Source organism: Meriones unguiculatus, chromosome 12 (genome assembly GCF_030254825.1).
Source record: "Meriones unguiculatus strain TT.TT164.6M chromosome 12, Bangor_MerUng_6.1, whole genome shotgun sequence".
In the NCBI taxonomy this organism is placed as follows: domain Eukaryota; kingdom Metazoa; phylum Chordata; class Mammalia; order Rodentia; family Muridae; genus Meriones; species Meriones unguiculatus.
In genome coordinates, this window is record NC_083360.1 from 94,473,632 (window position 1) to 94,493,823 (window position 20,192).

General features: G+C 39.5%; 1 protein-coding gene across 2 annotated transcripts in view; it reads left to right on the forward strand.

Annotated features, from left to right (window-relative positions):
• The window catches only part of Vrk2 (VRK serine/threonine kinase 2), a 113,408-nt gene that overhangs the window by 84,021 nt on the left and 9,195 nt on the right, over positions 1-20,192 (forward strand). For both annotated transcript variants that reach the window (XM_060365132.1, XM_060365133.1), the window contains exons 9-11: positions 8,365-8,485; positions 11,213-11,271; positions 15,091-15,257. In XM_060365132.1, coding sequence (XP_060221115.1) covers positions 8,365-8,485; positions 11,213-11,271; positions 15,091-15,257 — 347 coding nt within the window. The remainder of the gene's footprint in view (positions 1-8,364; positions 8,486-11,212; positions 11,272-15,090; positions 15,258-20,192) is intronic.

The window sequence follows — 20,192 nt, forward strand, 5'->3', positions numbered from 1 at the left end:
TAATTTTTAAACAGCTCTGAGAGAAACATCCTCACTGAATGTCAATCAGACATTTGCAGTGGTGGTGGTTGTTGAACTGTTACCCTAAATGGGTACTTTCTAACGAGTTTGAGTTGGTACGCACAACTGTATACTATTGCTTTTCCTATTAAAGGGACCATTGGCCATGTAATGCAGAGGGTGTGGATCACTTTCCAGAGCAATTAAGACCCACAGACTTTTAAGACTTTTAAGACTTTTAAGACCCACAGGTTTAAGGTAGAGCCAGTGGGTTGATTGCATGCCACCTTCTTCCTAGGAAGATTGTTCAGAGAGAGCTTCTGAAATGAAAGTTAGCTCTTATACTCTGAAGCAGAGTAAAAGAAATCATAACATGTCTTTGTCAAGTTTGGTGTTCTTAGAAAAGTGGTAATCAGTGTTTTATAATTTTTCATCATTTACATTGTTAATGACTTAATTAACACTTAAAGGTAAAATGTGAGGTGGCTTTGATTAAATTAGAAAATATGAAAACAAAATAATGATTTACAGTGGTTCTTTTTACAATTTATTTAGGTTTATTTATTTCATGTATATGAGTATTTGGCCTGCATGTAAATATATATACCTGATGCATGCCTGGTGCCCACCAAGTTCAGAAAAGGGCATTGGATTCCCTGGAACTGTAGTTCTGGATGGCTGTTAACCACGGTGTGGATGCTGGGAACTGAACCTATATCCTCTGCAAGAGCAACAAGTGCTCTTAAGCTCTAACTCATGTCCCCAGCCCAGACAGTGGTACATTCTAACTCTAACTTCTCTTATTCTCAGTGCACCAAAGAACTTTTGCCAGACTTATTTTGTAACGTAGAGTAGAATTTTCAGAGATCCAGAAGTACTCCTGGCCTAATGTTGTGGCTGGAAACTCAACACACAGATTCCTAAGCATCGCTACGAAGATTCTTCTGCTGACTCAGCTGAGGGAAGCACAGTGGTTATATGTTGTTTTGAGCAAAGCTTGGACAGCAGCATCTCTGAGTGTCTTCTTTAGTTAGTTATACACAGTATGCTCTGTTATCTTCATAAAATATTCAATAAAGTTTCTGTTCTGTGCTCAACCTTCTACCCCCTCCCACTCATGGTGTGCAGTGATTGATACACGGGGTAGATGTCGCCACTGTGTGTCTTGGGGAGAAGATTGGGCTCAGGTCGTCATAGAGATGGTCCTGCATCCTGAAAGAAATACTCAGGAAATCCCATGTGAGCAATGTTGACATTGGCTGTGAAGTCTTATGCTGGAGTGAGTACTCATTTTCTCACAGACAGCTCAACGTTCCTTGTAAAATAGTACATTTCTTTCATTCATTTTGCTTATTAACATCTATATAAATACATGTATGTATGTCCATATATGTAGGTAGATATATGTGGACATACATGCCTATGTTTGTTAAATACATGTGTGTTTGTTCTGGTATAAAAATGGAAGAATGGATATTCTCACATGCTTTAACAGTGTTTGTGCCTAATATTTTCCACTGAATTTTATAAAATAAAGCATTTCAGCTTAGAATTTTGTTAGAGATGAACTAATCATTTAGCCATATTTAGAAGCCAGAATAAAAGGGCTAAACCCTATATGTAAATGAAGAAACCCAGATTCATAAATATTCATTAACTATTAGTACAGTCACGGTATAGTTTAATATCAGAAAAATCTTTTCCTGTATCAGTCCAGGGGAAGAAGCAATGTACAAGAAAGCAACAAGAATCAAGAAGAATTATCAGTGTGAAACAGAAGTAGTTGCTAAAGTGTTTCCTACAGGGCAAGTATATCTGTGTATAGTCAGGCAAGGGGAGTGGTCACCCTGAGCACTGCCTGCTGACCTTGCAGATTCTAGTGGTTATCTGGACACTGAGGACATAGCTAAGTTTTAAAGGACTTTGTCTAAGGCTCCACTCAGTCCTCTTATTCACATGTGTTCTTATTCCTCTTTATTGGAGCATAGGTAAAAAGGAAGGGAAGAAAAGACCAGTTTTACTACTAAGTAGCTCACTAAAACCCAAGTGCTTCCTGGAAGTACTGTTGAATAGCATGGCTTTTAAGCATGGCAGTTGCTCTTCCAAACCCTAGTCACCCAAGGGTAGAGTCTGTGGCTGCCTTGCTTCATTCAGTATCAAACTACAGTAAGGATATTAGGCTTCGTTCTTCATTATTAATTTTCACTCCATAAAAACTAGCACATATGAATACTGCCATACTTTGTGCTTGTTGCAAGATAATTAAAGAGAATTATATGTGTGTCAAATACACTGTTTTAAAATTTGTTGCATTTGTAGTAATGTTAAGAAGCAATATTCGGATCAATGTGTAATATAGATTTTCGCAGATTTTTCTACTCACTGAGGCATGCAGTCAATACCTAATTTCTCTAGACACAGACTGCATTTAACAGATTGAGTGTTCTTAAACACTTTAGACCTGGGCATTGAGTACATGATACCTGTTTCAAAGCTGACGTCATTGATGACCATAAAATATGATATCTAAATTGCATTTTAAATATCTATTTGTTTATATAATATATCCAGTGTCAAAGAAAAATATATTGCATTCTTTAAAAATATTTTTACCATGTGGCACACTACATGGAATCCAAGTCTTGTGTTGCTTCTTGCATGACTTCAATTCATTTCAGGACTCCAACTTACAAAATATATGTGAAAGAAACTGAGAATGTGTTTTCATGCTACTAAACTGGTGATATGGCATGCGTGACACAACTTAGATTCTACAACTAAGTCAAAAGAGCAAACGTATTTTTCTGTTAAAGGAATAAAGCAATACCATGAAGTACTGAGATGCCCTGCTTTTCACAAGGAATCAGAAAACTATACTGTTACTATCTTCTTTTTAGGTGAATTGGAATGCTATATATAGCCTTTGGGTAACGAGGAAAGACAATGAAGGCATTGCTTCTATGTGACATATGCCCTTTTGTTTTACATTTGATTTTTTTATTACATGTATTTGGGGTGGGTGAGGTAATGGGCACAGGTGGAGAAGTTAGTGGACAGCTTATGGGATTTAATTCTTTCCTCCTATCATGTGGGTAGCAGAGATCAAACTCAAGTCCTCACACTTTATTCACTGAGCCATCTCGTTCATACACCTCTTTTATATTTGTACATGTCTCTTTGAGTTGTAATACTCCTTCACTTTTGAACTGAACCCGTTAGTTAGGAAGATACAATGCCCAGTGCCTACATGTAAAGTCTCTTTGCTCTATTGAATTACTCTTCTTAATTGCTCTACATTAATCACACACACACACACACACACATATACAAAATCAGAGCTTAGTATGTAAAAGGTACTAAAGAGGAAAAGCAAAACTCAGATATGAAGTTTATTGTTTATTTCAAACATAATAATATTTTCCATTCTACTCTCCTAATGTCCCTTTTGAAAGTATAATGAGTGTTACTCCATTGGTCAGACTTTGTTAATGACTTAATTAACACTTAAAGATAAAATGTGAGGTGGCTTTGATTAAATTAGATAATATGAAAACAAAATAATGATTTACAGTGGTTCTTTTTACAATTTATTTAGGTTTATTTATTTCATGTATATGAGTATTTGGCCTCATGAGTATTTGACAAAGTACCTGAAAAATAATCCTCTACAGAACAGACTTGTGTTAATTCACAGCCTTAAAGGCTACAGTCCATGGGCTTCTGTTTCATTTAGAAGCTAAATCCATTATGAAGCCCTGCATTGTGGCAGTGGAGTCACATGGTGCAGGCAACTCAGCATGGTAGCCAATGAGTAGAAAAGAGGGAGCTGAGAGAAAGGAAGAACAAACAGCACAGCCCTCAGGGACTGCTTCCTTCAGTAAGGCCAGCTCCTTATTCCCTACCTGAGCGGACTTCCAAAGGCCAGCTAGTTCCAATCAGAGTCACATGCCCCCATGGGCACCAGCCAGTCCCAGTTAGAGTCACATAGCCATAGTTTGAATTCCCCTTTCTTGCTTTAAAAGGGGTCTTTGAGCTCCTTCAGGGTGGCTGCCACTTTGTGAAGATGGTGACCCCAGCATGCTGGAATTCTCTGCAGAATAAACACACTTTGTTTTTGCATACCATCTGAGTCTGGGGTCTTCTTTTAGCAATTCACACACCCTAACCCTACCCACGTCCTTTATATTATTAATTCATCAAAGGAGGAAAACCCTCAGGATCACCCCCTACTCCCTACTCTACCCCGCCCCTACAGTGTGCACATGCCCCAGAAGCCCCAGTCTACCGCTGAGCTCCAGTACAAAAGTCTGTGGCAGATATATCATACTCAAACCACAACAGGAGACACCGTAATACTTTCTTGCTCTTTGTACATTAGAGTTCACAAGATACTAAAAAACACAGTTAGCAATTAGAAACCTAAAAATAAAGTGTAAATTTCCTTTCCTGTCATTAGTGACTGCTCCCATTTCTTGTTTAAAAATTTCTACTTTCTCATAATTTCAGACTAAGTATAGTAATATGTTATTCACATCTTGTCTACTGGAAACAAATGTTTTCAAGTTTGCTTTATTTCCTACCAAATCATTTGTTTTCTTTGTGCTCCATAATAGATGAATGAAACTAAATCGAAAGTGTCCCTGTGCTGCCCAGTTGTGTTTAGAGTTAACACACTTTTCTGTCCTTTCTTTACCTTTGGTGAATTGGTCCAGTTAATTACTCTAGTTTACAGTGCAGACCAGATCTGTAGTGTGACCTTTCCGTTGATCTTTTACCAGCTTAGGTGGACCGTTACCACTTTGTAAATAAATATTTTTAATAGAAGCCCTGTTATTGTAATAGAGTGATCTGGAGGGAGCTTTCTAGAAAGGATAGTTGCAAGGAGAATTTTGTGAGTAATTCAGTGATGATGGGAATCTGCTACTTATTTACTGCATAGGCAAATAACTTTGTGTGTTTTTATATTTTAGGCCAAAATGCCTGTGTCATATACCTCCTTCCATAACTCAAGAAGTAGTGAGATAATTTCAGTTGGGTGATTTTTAAAGTGATGATGGAGGCAGTCACTAGACTGAGCATGTGCTTGCTTCATTTGGAATGATGGAGACTCAGTGTTGCTCTGTTGGGCTTTGCTCTCCAATACGAACAGTTTTTTAACCTTTTAAGCCTCAGCTTTCTTACTGCCAACACGATTAGTAATACTGATGCCGCTGAAATGATTAAAAAGTAATATTGCAGCACTACAGATGTGGTACAGTAGCTGTTCTCTATAAATCACATCAGTTGTTTTATTTTAATTAGGAATTCTAGTGTCAGCTATCTCTAGAATCTGTTGGGTTTTTTCTTTTTTTCTTTTTTCTGAAATAGAAGTTGAGTCCCCACCTGTGCCTATTTTTTATTATTGTTATACTTGGCAATACTTTATCATTTTGAAATGTTGAGCAATTGCAAACAACATCTTCTCAGTGAAAAGAGTAATTTGCCTTGCTCCGTGCTAGTAAGCACAATAAAATTAGATGCTAAATAGTATTTGGAAGCTAATTTAAGAAAGTTTAGAGGGAAATTCTTGTTAACAAAATTGTCAAACAGAAAGTAAAGTTTGAGGTGTTGGGCATCTGTGGAGGACCTAGAAACAATAATATTAGTTATGAAAGGCAACTGAAACCCTTATGTAGTGAAATGGCTGATACACACGTTTTCAAGAGAGAGCAATTCCTGCTATGCTGTCTATCCAAATGAACACAGTGTATTACGGGCAAGTAGACTATCTTCATCATTGACCTGCAGAGCTGGAGCACGAGACAGGGCTGGGGCTGGAATGCCACCCTTGCTTTATGGATTCCTGCTCTGGAACTCTCCATTTCTTGGTGCAATTAGCATTTTCAAATGAATTTGGAAAGCTGGTGATGAAACAAAAGCCACTTTAAATTAAAAATATTTTCGTACCCTTTTTTATTTTCATCTCATGTTTATTAGTGTTTTACCTGCAGGCATGTATGTCCACCATATGCATGCCTGGTGCCTGCACATGCCAGAAGATGGTTTTAGACCCCTGAAACTGGAGTTACAGATGTTTATAAGTCACCATATAGATGCTGGGAACCAAGCTTGGGTCCTCTGCTAGAGTAACAAATGGTCGTAACTGCTGGGCTATCTCTCTCATCTCTAAAACTTTTCAAATTATTATTCAGTGCTAGAGATGAAACTAAGTCTTGCATGTATAAGGCATGTGCTCTACCAGTGAGCCACATGTATAGTTCCTAGAGATTCCTAATCATGTCTACTCCACCATACACTCATCTCTGTACAGTCGCTGGATAGTGGACATGAAGTGTTTAATTTCCCTAAAAAAAGTCAAGCCTTTTTGTCTCTCTGGGATCAAATTTCAGTCAGTGAGTCATACTTAAAAACATTTTCAATGCTTTTGACGTGCTTTTTAGGGCTAGAAAAACATGACCATTCTTTTTACCATTACAAATGTTTTTGTAGGATTGAGTGAGAGTAGTGGTAAAATGTTTGCTCAACCATATTGATTAATGTAGCATATATAGTAAAAGATTGAAACTTTGATAATATTTTAATTAGATAAGACTGAATTATAATAGTGAAGTAAAAACTCTCAAAGGCCTATTGTCAACAAAGACCAGTTTATGAAATATTGGTTTCAGAAATCTAAATAAATTTTCCCTCAGCTGGAGGTGGCTGGAGTCACTGAGGTTCATTCCACATTAATTCATATTTCCCCCCTCCTCTTGTATCTAGTCAGTATCCCCCAAACAAGCATCAGAATACCATTTTTTTGATGAGTAAAGGGTGTCAATTTTTAATTGATGCTAATCAGGAATTCCTGTAATGGAAAAGAGACTTCTGCACACATCTGTACAAATGGAGCTATTCCATTATTAATGGAAGATTTATCACCGAAGAAACCACTGCAGAGAAGCATGGTAGAGTCTGTTTTTATTTTAATACTAGAGCCAAATCCTGCATTAGGAAATTGTTGAAGCCCATGCAGAAAATAAACAGCACCCATGGGCCTGGCCTTCTACTGGATTAAAGGGCCTTTAATAGCCCAGTGCTCGAATGGCAGCCAAGACCAAGCATGGCAGCAGTCAACGTGCAGAGCGCTCTGCTATGCTTTATGTGCTGACCTAGAGCAGCGGCAGCGTGGTGGCACCATTGTTCTCAGTGGATGGCTCTGTAAGGTAAAGACCACGTCACTCTGTGACTTTTCAAAGTTTATTTAATCAAGGACAGTGAAATAGGATACCTGTTTTCACACCAGCTGTAACAGCCACACATTGCTCAGAATATTATGTATCCCCGCACAGCTGAACGTTCAACTAGTAGAATAAACATAAATGCTAGCTTATTGTTTTTACAACGGCTTTTCCAAGCTTATAAAATGACTTGACTTTATGGGCACTCACTAAGTGTGTTAGTCACTAGTTCAATGACTTATTAGCAGGTGTTAGCTGTATTTAACAATTCTTAGGTCTCATTGTCTTTTGTTACAAGGTACTTGAGAAAAAAGACGTCACATTGAGATGAAATTAGTCCACAACATTTAGAGTTGGACATACATGGTATTTGCTAGGATCTGAGCACCTTTAATATGTATTAAGAAAAGCCATCTTACAGTAAGTCTCTATTTGGCTTCAGAACTTCCTTCCCCACCATACCTTCTGGACCACGTTCCCTCCATGCTTGCCTCACTTTGGCTTTTCTATTCAGACTCAAGACTGGTGTTTTTGTGGGGAGCGTCTTCTATGTGGAGATGGTTTGTAGCACTTTGGAGCTGTGTGGCCATGGCTGCTATACTTCCACGTAACTGAAGGTCTTCAGGAACTGATTTTAAAGACTGCACACTAGATGGCAGTTTTGTCATATTCTTCTGCTTTGAGATGCGGCCACTGGTGTGACAGAACAGGAAAGGCCGCAGTGTTTAGTCTGCACTTAGAGGGTCTCTGCATGACCGAGGCAGACCCCATGGACTTCCTGGAACATGTGTTAGCAATTTAGCTGCAGACATTTATTTCTTTGTTTTACTGCTTGGCTCTTTGAGAAAGTGTTGGTGCCGGGTTATGGGTTGTCTGGATCATGTCAGAGGCCATGGGATCAAGTTCATATGACAGGCTAGACTAAGTAAAGATGAAGTTGGAGGAGGTGAGGAAACTGACCCTTACTTCAGCAGTAAGTCGCTGGCTGGCTATGGACTGAGGCCAAAGGCCCAGACGGTTAACATTGCTCCAGCTGAGTAAACACGACACTTTGCCCAGTTGGCTTTTTCATATTTCGTCAATGGGAGCTCTCTCAAAGATTTCTCTATTTTTCATGAAGTTTCTCATCCTCCCCTTTCCGCAGCCCCTTCCAGAAGAAGCGATGTTGAGATCCTCGGTTACTGCATGCTGCGCTGGCTATGTGGGAAGCTACCTTGGGAGACAAACCTGGGGGACCCTATGGCCGTCCAGACTGCTAAAACCAAGTAGGGATCCTGAAATATGCCATCCTTTCTTGTGGCAGGACTAAGAGACCATGGAAGGAAGTAGAAATCACAGACAAAATTGCCTCTCGCCCACTGACAACACAAACAAGTATCACTGGTTTGAAAAATACTGCTTAAAAATACAATCATGAACAAACATAAAATCTATTAAGACAGTACTGTAAACTTATCAGTACTGTAGATATCAGTTTGCTGCCATGCTGTTTTCCAGCACTGAGGTTCCAGGTGGTAGTGCTTACAGGATGGACTGTTTCCAAATAAGTGTGACACCTGGGTGAGGAAGTAGTCTGTCCTTGGTGGCGTTGATACCAACTGTGCAGAGGAGCAGGCTGAGGTGGGAGGGCAGGGCTTGTATTTCTCAGGTTCATATTCCTGTCTCAGAGAGTGCGTGTTTTGTTACTTGAGTAGAAACAAAGAAAACTTTTACGTGAGCTATTTATGTGAAATATGCTTACAGCCACATAAAGCTTTCTAGTATATTCTACACTCAAAGTTTATTACCTTGATTGTGTTTTTGATTGTGTTAGCATAAGAGGTCAGTTTTATAACAAAATGTTTATATTTTATAAGTCTCCCACTGATGAGCTGGGTCCACGGCACAGAGTAGCCCGCTTAGTTAGACTGACACAGTTACCTCTGGAGAGACAGCTGTGGTAGCAAGGCAGCGGAGGTTTAGGAAAACAAACAATGAAAATAGAGACAGAGGGGCAGCTCGGCCATATAAACCAGTCTTCAAATTCAAATCTGTTTTGGACTCTGTACCGCAGGATGTTCTCCAACTCGTGGTCTTCCTGACTCGGCTCCCAAGTGCTGGCATTGGAAGTGTGCACCACCGCACTTGGGTTCTCTGTGACAGATGTTTGCAAACTGATATGTACAGCAGTTGCACTTGGGCTCAGGACTCCTGCAGTCCCTGACACATTTGTGCAAGTCAGAGTTAGCACTCTCCAACGAGTCCTGTCTGTTTCAGTACGCCTGTAACTGGCATGCTCTACACTTGTGGCCAAGTCAGCCCACAGGCGTCAGCACTCACAAGCAGTTCTGGTCTCCAGGCTGCCAGCTCACTTTAACTAATTTAAGTAGTGTATTTCAGTTAAAGGCCAGCATTTTTATTCCAACAATCAATGGCGGGCTTTCTTTTAATAAGATTTACAAATGTTTTCTTTTAGTCTTGTAACAACATGTTTTATAGATGTCTTCATTTTGGTAACTAGTATGTCCATATATGCATTCATATATAGTAAAAGGATACTGTGTAAAGTACTGTTTTAATAAGTGAAACAGTACCTCTACTTTACAATGTTAATATCTTCATTTTTATTTGGTTAACAATATAAATGCAAATACTAGTAGAGTTAATTTATTATGTATCAAAAATTTAAAAGTTGTCAGATTTCTTATGTACTAGGCAGTCCTTTATTTGCCTGTGAAGGTGTAACATGAGGCAGGATGGCAGGTTTGTCCACAGCACTATCTCCGCTGTTGCTGTCACTGTCACTTGAGAGCACAACACACACTGCTGCTTTTCTGCTTGGGTTTCTTCAGGACTCATTCACCTTATCTATAACTGTAGTTGAGACTTTATATATTTTTGCTGCATCAACTAAAGAAAGTTGTATTTTAGCACAAAATACCGCAAAGCATTTAGCAGATGTCTGTGGTCTTGTTTGGCGTGTTGTATTGGTATTTCATGTTAACTTATTTTTAATCACTGGATAATAGAAACATTTGCTTATAGACAATTAAAAATAATCCCTCTTCAGTGATAAATTCATGAGGAATTTACTTCACAGCAGCACCAAAATCTTTTTGCCCACAGATCACTAGAGAAACCAGAAATGTTGAGCACACAGGGGCCTCTCCTCAATGGGGGAGATAAAATGCCTATTTTCCCACCCAGAAAGGTGGGAGTAGATATTGTTAATGACTTCTGACCTTTTGTTATCTGTGGCGGCAGACTTCCCCCAAATGCCCCAGAATGTTTATCCCAGACTGTCCTCCCTAGCTCCCGGTTAGTAGAGCCCATCTTTAGGAAGGGGTGTCACAGGTATTTGTAGTCCTCTATGGTGTCTCCATCAGAGGCCACAATAGACTCTAGGTCTTTCAACTATAGAACTCACATGTACTTTGTAAGGGTGTTTCTGATTGGCACACCATAAACTTTACCGTGTACCTGGCATTGAAATGATCGTTGCCTGGAAACCTTTTCCCCAAATCCTCCTTTGTTTAAATATAATGACAATAAACCCTCTGGCATTAGCCTCCCTGAAGTTTTGATCCAGGCTGAAAAAGTCGGTCTGAACCAAGTTTTCATTCTCACCTCTTGGTGGATCATTTGCTGCCTGTCATGACATCCTCAGAGACCCCACACCTCTCCAGTTATAAAATACAATCTGATATGTATTTTTATTCTTGCTTTTAAGGGAACATAATAACAAGCATTCCTGCCCCTGCAGTCCTCAGTTGTATGGAATTTGAATTAAATCGTCTCTGTTCCTACATTGCTTGGCCTCTAGGTAGTTACAACTGTAACATTGGCCAGTAAGAACTAAGACCCACCCCCTTTCTTTGTTAATCTATCCATTACAGTTGGGGGGGGGCACAATTGTGTTGTCCTATCCACACAAAGTCAGACTTTGATGTTGTAACTGAAACCGTGAGCCTGCGCTGAAGACACTCACCGTGTGCTGTTGCTGTTTTGTTTAGTCTGCTGGATGAGCTCCCAGATTCGGTGCTTGCGTGGGCTCCTGCTGGAAGCAGTTGCTGTAAGTTGGATGACAACACCTCTTTGCATTTCTCTCCACAGGTCATCACAGGAGCCACTGTGTAGATATTACCCTGACCACTCCCTCTCCCAGCTTCTGGGTCACAGTCTGCTAGAGAAAATCTTACATCATCTTTGACATGAGCCAAAGCAGTGGGACTCTACAGACTGTCTGACTTTTCTAGTTTTATTTAGAGTTTTAGGTCTGTATTTTGAGAATCATTCATAGGTTATTCAATAGAAACTAAATTCTAAATAGTTTTAGAATTAAGACATTTTTGAATGGCAATAAAGTCAACTTATAAAAAGACTATATTGAGTCAGTGATCATTACAGGCCTGAATGCTATTTATACCTGGGTCACATTATACTGATCGGTCAGCAGAACTTTTTAGGTAAGAAAATCACCTGATTTGGGCAAGTATAGGTGCATTTTAGAAAGAGTTTTCTCCTGCAAGTGTGTAGAGGACGTTTTCTGGGTTCTTTGACATTATGGGTATGAATGGTCAATATTCTCGCATTTCCCATTTCTGTGACGTGTGTATGCATGTGTGACTCATTCAGGAGTGACTTCAGCATGAAGCTGCTTTGTCATAGAGAATGGAGCCAGCTAACTCTGCCATCAGACTTTTCTTTTAGCAGGATAGCTTAGCAGAGCAAGTCTTACTCTCTCTTTCCATGAGGCTATCTCAGGGTTAGCCTGTACCTGACATCTAGAAGTGCCTGTGGACACAGCTGGCCCCTAGTTAGTCCGCCAGCATATGTGCGAGTACAACAGCAGAGACGCCGTTTCAGCCTGCACTCGCAGCTCATTGCCGACTATGAAGCAAAGTTGTCATTCACAAAGGAAAGCAAAGAGGGACAACCCAGGTCTGTTCCCAGCATTCCCTGAGTCCCGTCGAGTGTCCTTGGGCCAGGCTTCGTTCTTCCCCTTTCTGTGATGTTTTTCTTCTAATGAAAGGGACAAAGGAGAAGAGATTCTTATTTGGGGAGATTAGCTAAAAATTGCAAGTTTTGTCATTGTTGTTTGTTTTATTCTGTAACCACATTAAAGAAGAACTTGATAAAGCTGACATTAGTGTCTTTTGATAGTCTTCTTACCAAGCCAGATAGTATATTTTCTCAGTGAGACAGAAAGCATAATAGATCAGAGATGTCATTTCCTTTTTCAATTATAGGCTTCCCTTAACCTTCTTGCCCTTTCGTCTCAGGTCTAGAAAGGCCTGGCTGCCTTAGATTGTACAAGGCGATGCTCCCAAGCCAGTCTGTGTCCCGTGGTACTTCTGTCATTAGATAGAATTGTAGTCACATGAAAAAACCTCGTGATAGATTCCTCATTTTCATCCCATGAACTTAGTCTATGCAGTAATTATAAAACAGGTTTCTGCTCTTAGAGCACAAAATGTACTAGCAACCTCTTTTTAGGAGACTATAGAACCAGAACAACCTTGAAAACAAACTGATTAGCAAAACACTTATTCCTGTTTTTTCTTTTCTTTTTTTTAATATAGCAATCAAGAAGTTTGTAGCATGTGTGTCCAACTCAATGTGGTAATTCAGAAGTCTTTGGATTTTAAACTGTTAGTGAGTGAGGATGCTTATGTTACTAGCCTGAAAAGCAAATAATTCAAGAGTGTGGTAATTTTGTGCTACTCTGCGCATTCTGTTTAATAGCTCTGGAAACTCACAAGTATATCAAAGCAGAATAAGCCCAGATCTTTTAAGGATAACATGTACACCAGTGCCTCATCACAATGCGCTGAGCTTCAGGCTTATGATAATAAATCCATAGTGGTGGTGGTCCTTTCCCTTTTGGCCCTCCTGACCCTCACTGATGCCACATTTTCTCAACCTCATGCCCATGAGGCCATTTGTACAGCTGCTCTGGGTTAGTGGTGTGCTGGGAATGCCCCTTATAATAGGCATTCGTTCCCAACAAACTCATCTCTGTTCTCCATTTGGGATCTTCTGATTAATAGACATGAAGTTCATACTAAGCTTAGCTTACCAGGTGTTGCAAGACTAAAAAAACAGAATATGTCCCAGAAAATGGCAGAGACTGTTGTTTAGTATTCCTTTAGGAACTGGATTTGGATGTCCTCAGAGGGACACCAGAAAACAACAGTTAAACTTTGTTCTAACGCAGGAGCTGGCTACCCGAAATCTGGAGGACTAAGTATTAGATAACAGAGCTTGGTATGTCTCATAAGTTATGGAAGAAGGGAAAGTAAGTTGCCTAAGTGCTACGCAGTTAAAAATACAAAACAACAGCAAGAAAGCCAGGAGCTCTCATGTTTATCTATGTTAGCATTTCGTTTCTAGATAGTAATTCTAACTGTGTGGTATAGAATGGTCACTTTGGGTGGGCTGGAGACATGGCTCAGCTAATAAGAGGGTTTACTTCTCTTGCAGAGGACCTGAAATTAGTACCCAATACTGGCATTCAGGAGCCCACAATGACTTATAACTCCAGTGCAAGGGGATCTGATGACCTCTTCAGACTTCCATGGGTACTTACATTCACATGTGCCTGTGGGTGGGCTCACATACTAGTGTACATGCGTGCATACATAGGTAGACACTTAAAAAGGTCACTCTGGTTTTAGCAGTAAGAAAGGATGTGACTATTACTTTTGGAATTGTTTTGTCTAGGGAGTGAGAGCCAGAGCCTCTACATGTCTGTTTGGATGGAGGGAGGACGTGAGGAAAGGGAAAGTGTTAGGAAGTTCCTCCTCAGCTCATGAAGCTGTTCAGACTTTCCTGCCATGGAATAGAAACACCCAATTGAGAAAGAATGAGGTACTCATATCTGGGTCAGTAGTATGTTTTGGGGGGAGTAAAAACATGTTATAAACATTATTGTAAACCAATGAAAATATGCTTTTAGCATGACCCTTCTGAATCAAAAAGTACAGAGCATTCACATTTAGTGTAACTCTTTATCACTTTTTATTATTAACTGTGCTTCATTCTAAAATCTAGTGGGCAGGTGTAGCTCAGTGGCTGTGTTAGTGCTTAGCATATGTGAGGCCTTCCCTTTAAAGCCTATTGCTAAGATAAATAAAAGTTGGCAAGCAGAGGTACTAGGTAGCTCTGGTGACACACTTCTACATTAGAGAGAAAATAGAAAACTCATCCTACTGACCTAAAACCAAGAATAGCAGATATGCACCAGAATACGGGTATAGAGGACTCCAGGGAGGAGCCCTCCCCAGTAAGGCCAATCATGACCAAAAGCTTGGAATCCACATTCGTTTCTGAGTATAATGTAGAATAGCAACGTGAAAGCTATGGGTAAAACTTGCAATGCTTTTTCCTTTTGAGTCAGATTTATAGTGAGTAACATTTGTTTTTAAGTGAGTACTTTCATGTTCAGTGTGAAAGAAGTCTGGAGTGTGTGGACGTGCTGTAGTTCCAGGGAATGTTAGTCGCTGCACTTCTTGATCACGGTTAGTACCTACCATCGTGCAGGGCCCCCACCTGACATCAGCTCCCTGTCAACACCAGCCAGGGCATCTTGGAAAGACTGTCAGCTTATCCTAGTGGCAGCACAGCATGTCCGGTTTTTATTTAAAAAAATTTTTTTATTTAAAAAATTTAAAATTTTTTATAGACTTGTTTTAGTTCATTCGGTAGGGGTGTGTGTGTGTGAGTGTGTGGGAGTGTATTATGAGTCTGTATTTGTGTGAGAAAACATGTATATGTGTGTGTGGTGTGTGATTTAAAGGAAAAGAGGTAACAGAAAGATTTTGAGATTATTAGAGTTTTGATAATTTTTCCCAATTATAAGTGAAATGTAAAAACTTTTAATATCTCACAGGTGAACTTGCCCAGTTCTTGGTGTGTGTTCATAATTTAGCTTATGATGAAAAGCCAGACTACCAAAAGCTGAAGAAAATTCTGAATCCAGATGGAGCACCTTTCAGGCCCCTGGAATTTTTCGCTAAAGCACCAAGTGTCAGCGTGTGTACCCCCACCCATCAAAAGGTAAATATAACATAATCCCTGCGCACTTGCACTTGCACACTGTGAAGGTGCTTCTCTGGAGACCGCTTGCAGAAAGAGTGACTTGCTTCCTACATTATTCTTATTTCTGTTAACTCAGCACTAAGAAACCTGAACGTTCCTCTCCCGAGCTGTCTCTTAGAATGGGATCTGTTCCTATTGTGTGTTGATAAAGAACGAAGCAATCTCTGATGGCTTTGTGCCCAGCTAGAGCAGAGCTAAAGGCCACTCCACCTTGACTTGGGAGAGCCTGTATGTGCTTCTCTAGGCTTTCTCTCACTACTGTCCTGTGCTCTTGTCTTCAGTTTCACTGTGATATGGAACTGGATAATATCCTTAGATATTATTGATACACATTTTACACAGTTTATAGAGTCAGTGTCTTAGCAAAGTTGTTGTTGTGTTTATTATTTCCTTTTTGTGCTCTCTTTGAGCAAATGCCTTCACATTAACTTATAAAAATTAATACTTACAACAAAGCAAAGAATTATAAAGTCAAAGGATTTTCAGAAGAGGATGCTAGAAACCTGAGTCTGTGATTACCAACTACTACACAGACAAGGAAATAACTTTTTCACTTGAAGCTATCCATAGTACACACATACGTACATACAAACACACACATGTATGTATGTGGAAGCCATTCCTACCTGCTAGAGGTACACTTTAGGGTTAGAATGTCATCCTCCTTAACTTTTCCTATGAACTTTGGAGCATCACAAGTGCTTGGGAGCTAAGAGTGCAGGATGCAGGCCACTGTGGCTGCTCGATGGATGGTGAGTCAAGTCTCCGTGCACAGATGGTTCTCATTTGCTGAATTTCGTGGCTGCTGCAACTGAAGACATAAAATATCCTTCTAGTCATAAATTAGCTCTTTGGAAGCAAAACCTTGGCACCAGAGCTTTACAACCTTCAATTAGTAGGAAAAGAAGTATTTGAATGACTGTGGTATTGACATCTGCAGGCCTGCATAGTAATCATTCCTAATAGAAGAGAATATCTGTTTGAGGAGGGTTTGCATGGCTAATTAACTACCAGTGAGAATATGTAATTTTTTCATGATCCCCTGATTGTCACCTTTCTCTCGTGATACAATTACATTTTATTGTAGCAAGTGCCTCACAAACCAATTGTCAGTACTGTTTACATATTGCAGAAGGCAGGACAAAAGCTCATGTTTAATGAAAAGCCACTGGATTTTGATCTTGGTAATTATGCAGACTTATTTTAACAGTTTTATTGACTTTTGTATTTTTATCACTTTTCCAGCAAAACAAAGCACCATTTCCTTGACATAGTACCCCTTACAGTCATGGTCAGCACTTAATTCACACCAATTTAAGAAGATCTCACTCTTTTTTGTAGTTTTCAATTTCATAAGCATAACTGAGATATAAAAGAAGTGATTTAAGAATACTACATCTTCTGATATGAAATCCTAATTATTATCTTCTACAATGGTCAGTTCACTAAATCAAAGAATATTTGTTATGAACCCATTTATAAGCAGAAAATAATATACAGTGTAGAACATTTTCCAATGAACTTTCGTCGAAAATATCTTATTCCTTTTGATTATACTGCTTTGATTATAAGTATCACTACCTAAAAATAACAGGTAGCATCAGCATCTTAAGTTCTGTTATCAGTGTGATCAGCCTGGATATGGATATAGAAAGACATAGCTCATAGCATATCAATATTTAATTAATGACTATTTCTTTGCTATTTTATGTGCACATATATCAAATATATCAAAAACATAGTTTGGGTAAGTTGTATCTTAATTTTAATTTCTACAGCTTACAGGTTGCTATTAATGCTATAAAAATCAAACCTCTAAATGTTGAAGACATGCTGACATAACAGTCCTGTCCTCTGCTCCACTGAGTGAGGCACGCAGGCTGGTGTCTGCAGCAGATGATCCCTAACAGAAATATTTGAGTCAAGGACTGTCAGCCTTATACCTACAAATTTTCCCTTTCGAGTGCCAGCCTCTTTCAGTCACTCAGCACACCTTGTTACTATGTGTCTGGGATTCTGCAGCTGCCCGACAGGGTAGTGAATGAATTATTATTACTTCTACCTTTTTTTGACAGATATTTAAAAATAAGTCATTGTACATGAAAAAGCATACGTATACAAATAAACTTTCTACCATTTATTATTCAATAGGAAGAAGGTTCTCTATGCTTAATTTTTCAGCATATTATTTCATTCTAAAATGAAATTTTTAGAATTTAGTATTCTTAATAAAGTGCTTTTGACTTAGAAAGTAGCACACTGTTAAGAATCTCAGTAGATTCGTAGCATGAATTTGCAGGACAAAGTGAGGTATTTTACTAATAGATGTTCGATTGAATGTGGTGAACCATTTACAGTAAATTCTGGGATTTCCTCTGGAGCTAAACTGGAAATGAATTTTTGTCAATATAGTGGAGATGCTGTTGATTTGTTTTAAATTTTGTTTTTCCTGAAAAGCAAACCCTTTTATTTTTTAAAATTTTTTTTTATTAATTAGTTTATTCACTTTGTATCCCAGCTGTAGCCTCCTCCCTCATCCCCTCCCAACCCCATCCTGCCTCCCTCATCTCCTCCCATGTCCCTCCCAAGTCCACTAATAGGGGAGGTCCTCCTCCTCCCCTTCCCTCTGACCCTAGCCTATGAGGTCTCATCAGGACTGGCTGAATTGTCTTCCTCTGTGGCCTGGCAAGGCTGTTTCCCCATCAAGGGGAAATGATCAAAAGCCAGCCACTGAGTTCATGTTAGAGACAGTCCCTGTTTCCCTTACTAGGGAACTCACTTGGACACTGAGCTGCCACAGGCTACATCTGTGCAGGGGTTGTAGGTTATTTCCATGCATGGTCCTTGGTTGGAGTATCAGTCTCAGAAAAGACCCCATGCCCAGAATCTTTTGATCTGTTGCTCTCCTTGTGGAGCTCCTGTCCTCTCCAGGTCTTACTATCTCCCCTCTCTTTCATATGATTCCCTGCATTCTGCCCAAAGTTTGGCTATGAGTCCCAGCATCTGCTTTGATACCTTGCTGGGTAGAGTCTTTCAGAGGCCCTCTGTGGTAGGCGCCTGTCCTGTTTCCTGTTTTTTCCCTCTTCTTATGTCCATCCCATTTGCCTTTCTGAGTGAGGATTGATCATCAAACCCTTTATTTTCAAGACCACCCAGCAGCTCTGGAGGTGGCCTCTGTCACAGGCTTGTTGGGTTACAAGGTTTCTCATCTAGATGGCCTTACAGCTGCTCCTGCCACCGGTGAAGCATTCAGCTCTGTTCATTTGTTTTGTTTCATACTGTTTTGTGTTATGTTTGGATTCGGGCGAATACCATTGAGCTGTGTCCCTGGTCACCCTCTGCAATTTACTCTTTCAAATTCAGCATATGAAACAACATCTCCCCAGTGCTTTCTGACGTCAGGTTCAGCTCCAGGATTCTCAGAGTGCAATCGCGATGAGAACTACACTGTGCAGCCCTGCCACTTGTCCATACACCATTGTCTGTGCCTGAGGAGCAGAAACTGCAATGAGTTGCCTATTTCAAGGCAGAGAAGGAAAGCTGTGGATCAGAATGGAAGTTGGAGTTTCCCTCATTGCATACAGTAAAATGTGGTTCCCTTTCTCAGCTTGAACCTGAGGTCCACCATGTCAAGGGGCAATTTGTGTTGCTGGGGGACAAATCTTCATGAAGAAGCTTTAGTTCTCAAGATAATTCTATGAGCTTGTCTTCCTGCATATTTTATAGATGAGAGAAATAGAACTCAAAATCCCTGTTTAGAAGACTTTTTATTATCAGTGTTTAAGAGTATAAATGTCTTCTGGTTTCATAGAACAGTATGAGGTTACATTGGAAAAATTAAGTAAAATAATATCTCATTTAAGTAGTGAGTTTTGTTGAAAATGATGTTTCTTTGTGTAGTACCTCTTTAGATACTCTGAGATGCCAGAAGTGTTTTTTCTCGTATTTTTTCATATTTCATATTGCATGTTTTTCATATTTATCTTCATAGCTTTGTAAATAAGAAAGCTTCACTCTGTCCAAACTTAAGAATTTACTCATCCCATCTTACTCTTAGCACTATAAACTTGTGTAGAAATATAACTTTTCCATAAAAAGGGAAGGATTTTTGCTTATTAGTCAAAGTGTCTATGGCACTGCAGCGCAAGCCTCTAGCCACTGACCAGATCCAGGTGCCACCATCTCTTCCAGGAAGCCAGGGATGAAACAGATTCTGCCCAGTCCTGTTCACATGTCAGGCACTCTTGAGGAACACCTGGTACCTTACATGCTTAGTACACACAAGAAGCCCTCATTTACTTCAACTAAGAACAGCCCATAGCAGCCCACACTCCCAGTTCTGAACGTGTAGCCAGAAAAATGAAATCTCTCACAGAGACCTATACATCTTATTATTTTAAAGTTAATTGTAGTAGGGGAATAAATATCCACTGATGAATGAATAAAAGCAATGAAAAGTAAGAAAAAGACATCTAGTTTTAAAAGAAAAAGAATTGCCCTCTTCCCTTTTATACTAAGTAAAATATGCCCAAAATGTCAGGACAGACACCACATGTATAGAATCTAATTCAGCAAGATATTGGAGAGTAAAATGCTAAATACCAGAAGTTTGGAGTTGGGGAAAATGGGTAGATATTGGTTAAAGACACAAACATTTCAGTTACAAGATGAATGAATTATAGGCATCTATTATACAGTATGGCAGCTATACTTGCTAATACTGTCATGTGCTTAAAAGCAACTAAGAGACAAAATGTCATATTCTCCCCACACATAGATGTGATAAATGCATGGACTCAATTGTAGTATTTCACAATGTGCAAATGTCAAAACATCATAGCACACAACTTAAATACTCATTTGTTGCTTGTGTCTCAATAAAGATGGAAAAAC